Here is a 4955-nt window from a genome sequence, read left to right as displayed (position 1 = left end):
GTTAAACAATGCTTACCTGGCACTTACCTAGGCCGCCACAGCACCAACATATATGTAAATGACGTATGAATAAATATATAAACCAACTTATATGCCACTAATCATGCATAACCATCAATCATATAAAATTAATGGCGTAAAACGAGGCATTTATACTAATTTCTGGGAAACAACATGTATATAGGTATATACTGAAAACAAAAGCCCACTCACTGATATGTGGAAGGGTCGTAGCCCCCCTGCCTCGAATGTGCACGCTCGTCCTCGGGATACGTGTCACCTATATGCGAATTAACTATAAAAACGTTAACTTTAGAGCACATAACCGTCCGTTCAAAATAACTTCTCATACATTGCTCAAAATGGACAAATGAATATACCAACGTGATCTACACAACCTCACGATCACAACCATATTTTTAAAATAATTTTTGGACTTGCCACGCGCCCCCACGCGCCAGCTCAGACACGGACCCACGCGCCCCCACGCGCGGCCACGTGCTATGCACACTGACGGCGTCAAGTGATGCCGTCAGGAATATTCCCTTGCACTGACGGAATATTCCGTTAACCCTAACTGACGCCGTCAACGTCCGTTAGGAATATTCCGTTAAACCCTAACAGAATATTCCCCTGTCTTCTCCGGCCATCCCCCATCGCCGGCGCCGTCGCCGGAAAACCTGCAACTTAGGTTTTCTCACTCGTTTTTCAACCGTTTTTCAAGATTTTTGCACCATTTCAACCCTTAGGACTAGTAGAACACGATCCTACAAGTTTTAAGGCCTAAAACTACGAGAAAATACCTGTCCAAGTTTCCAAAACTCGGCCAACTTCGAACCAAGCTTTCCCGACGTCCAAACTTGTCCAACGAAGCACTCCCAAGCTCCTGGGAACCTCACAAACACAACTACAAGCTTCAAAAGTCCAAAAACAAGCTAGATTAAGTTTGCATGAACAGTGTTCAAAACGGAAAACCTCGAATCAACGTGAAAATGGTGGTTTCCCTACCTGAAAATGGTACCACAGTGCTCCCCTCGACCTCACGATCACCACTACACCCTTGGTTTCCTCGATCTGTGTGAAATATGGTAGGTGTGTGTGTGTCCGTACCAGAATAAGGAAGAGGAAGAAGAAGAATAAGGACTCGGGGGAGAGAGAGAGAAAAGTCAGAGGGAGAGGGAGAGAAGGTAAGTGTGGATGTGTGGGTGTGTGGTCCAACTTTGGCCAACACCGCATAAAACAACCAACAACATAATAAAACAAACTAGGGGTAAAATGGTCATTTCACCTAAGCGTTTCGATAGTTTCGGGACGGGATGTCACACAGAGATCAAGTAATGAGACAAAACTTTTTGACAATTATCAACGAAAAATCAATGATTTAACGGTTATTTTAACTTCGATTTTGATGATTTTTTACAGCTACACTCATTGAACCTATATAAATACAATGAATGAATTCTATCTTCAATTTAAAATATTTACCCAACCACAAAATCTTATGTTATACTTGATGAAAGTATAAATAAACTCTACGTGTTAGTGAATCTATCGTTTTGATGGGATATGCATTCTACGAAAATAATTTCAACGATCCAACCGTCAAACTTGTTTGTATTTGCTTCAAGATTGCATATGCTAAAAATCACAAAAAACAAACATTCAGAGATCAAGTAACGGGACAAAACTTTTCAACGATTACCAACGAAAAATCACGATTGCACGGTTATTTTAAGTCTGATTTTGGTGATTTTTAACAGCTACACTCCTTGACCCTATATGAATACAATGAATGAATTCGATCTTCAATTTAAAATATTTACACTAGTGGATACCACAAAATCTTATGCATCATGATCGATGAAAATTGAGGATTTTGTTAAATGAATAACGTGCAAGCTTTGAGTTCCATTGGCAAGGTTTAAACTTTTGAGAAAGGCTTCACAACCTTGGAAAGAAAAACTCTTTCATTTTGCATATCCTTGCACATTTAATATTTTGTAATAGACTAGTAGTGTATGGATGTTTGTTTATTGGACTCTTATTTTCAAGTGTAAATGTAATACTTAAAGGACAAATGTGTTTTAATATTTTGAAGTAATATTTATGTGGCAATGTGTGATATGTGCAAATTTAAGAAAAAAAAAAAAATTTTCTTAACAGGTGTGACACGACCTGTTAAGATAATAGGTATTACACGAATACGACAGACACGACCCGTTTGCCAGGCCTAGTTATTGGGGGTCTTGCTAAGACCTCTTAGCGAAGGGTTTTGTCCATATAGTCCCCTTTAGTCTCATTAATGTTAATTCCAAAATGGAACAAATATGGTATTAGACTAACAGCTAGCTTAGTCCAGTCCAGTCCCATTTAGTAACGGCAAACAAATGTCCCTTTAAGTTTTATTTTAGAGGGTTTGGTTCTATTTCCTCCCCTCTTTTTCTTGTATTTTATTTTTCAAGAGGGGTAAGGTTATGTCCCCCTCTTTTTCTTATATTTTATTTTTCAAGAAGAGTAAGGTTTATGTCCCTCTTCCCTCTTCTTATCATTTACTTGGTTTTTTTGCTTTAAAAGGGGTAAGGTTTAGGGTTTAGGTTTAACGTAAGGTTTATGTCCCCCTAACTAAGCTTAATTTTTTTAAATTCATATCAATAAAATTTTCTCGTACCGAAGTTAAAAAAACAAACATCTAGGACCTTTTCAGAAAAGGGCAATATTTATTAATTTATGCTGTTGAAGAAAAAAAAGAAAAAAATATAAACAAACTAGAAATTTTAAAAAATGTTATTTTGGTATACTACCCACACCTTTCCCCTCCACCGTTCCACCAATAAACTCTATTGCCAGCAATCTGCGCATGGACCATTTACAAGAAACCAAATTTTCAAATGAACCTAATTTCGCTGCACTATGATTAAAAGTATTGATAGCTATTTATGATACTTTCTTCAGTGTTCTTCCACCCCATTGATAAGAGAAAACATAAACCAAAAATATTATCTAGAAGAATATAACACCCGATTATTATTGAAACTGCGGATACATATTTAAATTACATGGGTTCCGATACATATAGCTTATTTATACAGAAATAGCAAATAATTAGTAAATAATTAAGCACACTGCAGATCAGCTTAGCGAACTAAAGAAAAAGGAAAATCAAACCCTAGGGGAGAAGGGCAGTGATGGAGCATTTAGTACTAATAAACCCCAAAAACCCCATAGGTAAGCATAAGTACATGCATGGCTTTGAAGTAGGAAACTAAATACCACCGAAAGAAAACCCAAGAGGGTGACTGAAAGAAGGAGAGGGTTAAGAAGACAATCCAGTAGACACTGAAGATGCGCCAAGGATAGCTAGGAGGGTTTGGACTAACCCAAAACACCAAGAAGGAAAAAGGTCGGTCCATTAGCCAGGTAACCGGTACATGTTGTGAGTCAAGATGATTAGAAGAGAAACCGTATGAGGGATTGAGAAGGTTAATTTGGAGGGAAGCTATACCAGTTAATGATTAGCATATAAAAAGGGGAGAGCAGGTTGACAAATACGAAACCATGTCCCCTAGATCATGATCAGATATTATATGCCTAGCCTTCAAGCCATGGAGAGATCGTTCATCCCCCTCGTAATCGCTGGAATGCAGCTTGAACTCCGAGCAATCTTCCCCTTTGGCCCTCCTTTGTCTTTTGGACTAATCGACTTAGCCCTCATGCCCGTCCCGTCTGACTTACTCTTCTTCAACATCTCCCTCATAGCCTCAGCTTGAAACAAAACCGGATACGCCCTACTATAGTTGTTAAACTTAACACATGCACTTATATGTGAATTCAAAGCCTTTTCTTTATTTCCTCCATTTTTCTCCACCTCTTCTTTCACTGCCTCAGAACACAACCCGCATATCCACTTCCCCAAGAACTTGTCTCTCACTCGGTCTATGTACTCGGGCGTGCACTCTTCACTCATGCCACAGCATTCACACTTTGCATCTTCCACCTCCGATATCGGCGGAAGGGATTTCAGATCCTGATCAAAGTTGGCTTCTTTGCTGAGCTCGTAAGAGATGTCGGACATTGTTCTTTTAAGGCTATCTGCTGAGGATGAAAGCCTTGGTGGCTTAGACTTGGAGATGTTGTTGGCCCTAGAGCCAGAAATAAACTCTCCAGGAGGTGCCATGTTTGAAAATTTTGGAGAATACAAAAAAACCCTAACGTAGGACTTAAGCTAATTGGATTGAGTGGCAATGGGAAGCAAGAGTTAGTTAACTTGGCCAAATAACTCTGAAGATTGTCACATGGTAGTAGAAGGAGGTCTATAGTAGCCTATTTGTAGTAGTCTGTTTGGCCCTGCAGCCATTATTTATTTGAATGGATATTGTTCAATCATTTGTCACTTATCAACGGAAGGGGTGAATAGTTTCGTGACCGTGCTAGATTTTCAAGAAAGTTTTGAAAGAAAAGGAAATATGTTTTACTTTTTTAGGTTTGAAATAAATGCTAGCTAGCTGAAACTTGCTACAGAACTTTTCATGGATTTTTTCCCCCCTCTATTGGTCATGTGGTGGAGGATGTTTTAGCTTCATGAAAAGGTCGCACATTTATTTTTCCTTTGAAGGATATAATATGAAGGGCTGTGGCACATTCTATACCCCATGACTATATGTTTGGTTATTAAACATTTACTAAGTGGGAATGCCATACGTTAATATTTTGCGTTTGTTTGAGAAATTATATGAATTCACATTCAAACAGTCTTTATTGACAAAATTAAAGTTAAGTATCTCAAATTTTGAACACATTTACTGTATATCAAAGTAATAGTAGCGGAAAGTATAAAAACTTGAAGCTGATTGACTTGATATGCTTTATATGTAAAACTAGAGCAAAACACCAACGGACTGGTTCGAAACAAGCGCCAAATGGACATGAACGTGAAATCTTTTACAATAGTATAGCTA

The 4955-nt window shown here is 38.3% G+C and overlaps 1 protein-coding gene across 1 annotated transcript; it reads right to left on the bottom strand.

Annotated features, from left to right (window-relative positions):
• Positions 1–2585: 2585 nt before the first annotated feature.
• LOC103941262 lies at positions 2586–4309 on the bottom strand. Its single transcript, XM_009351457.3, has one exon. It carries the CDS (start codon positions 4172–4174, stop codon positions 3596–3598), a length of 579 nt encoding a protein of 192 aa, XP_009349732.2. The 5' UTR covers positions 4175–4309; the 3' UTR covers positions 2586–3595.
• Positions 4310–4955: the final 646 nt, after the last annotated feature.

This window comes from the organism of the source record quoted next, unplaced genomic scaffold (genome assembly GCF_019419815.1).
Source record: "Pyrus x bretschneideri cultivar Hongxiangsu unplaced genomic scaffold, Pyrus_bretschneideri_v1 Contig20, whole genome shotgun sequence".
NCBI classification, from domain to species: Eukaryota; Viridiplantae; Streptophyta; class Magnoliopsida; order Rosales; family Rosaceae; genus Pyrus; species Pyrus x bretschneideri.
The sequence above is the reverse complement of the archived record's forward strand: the minus strand, read 5'-3'. Positions and strand labels throughout refer to the sequence as shown.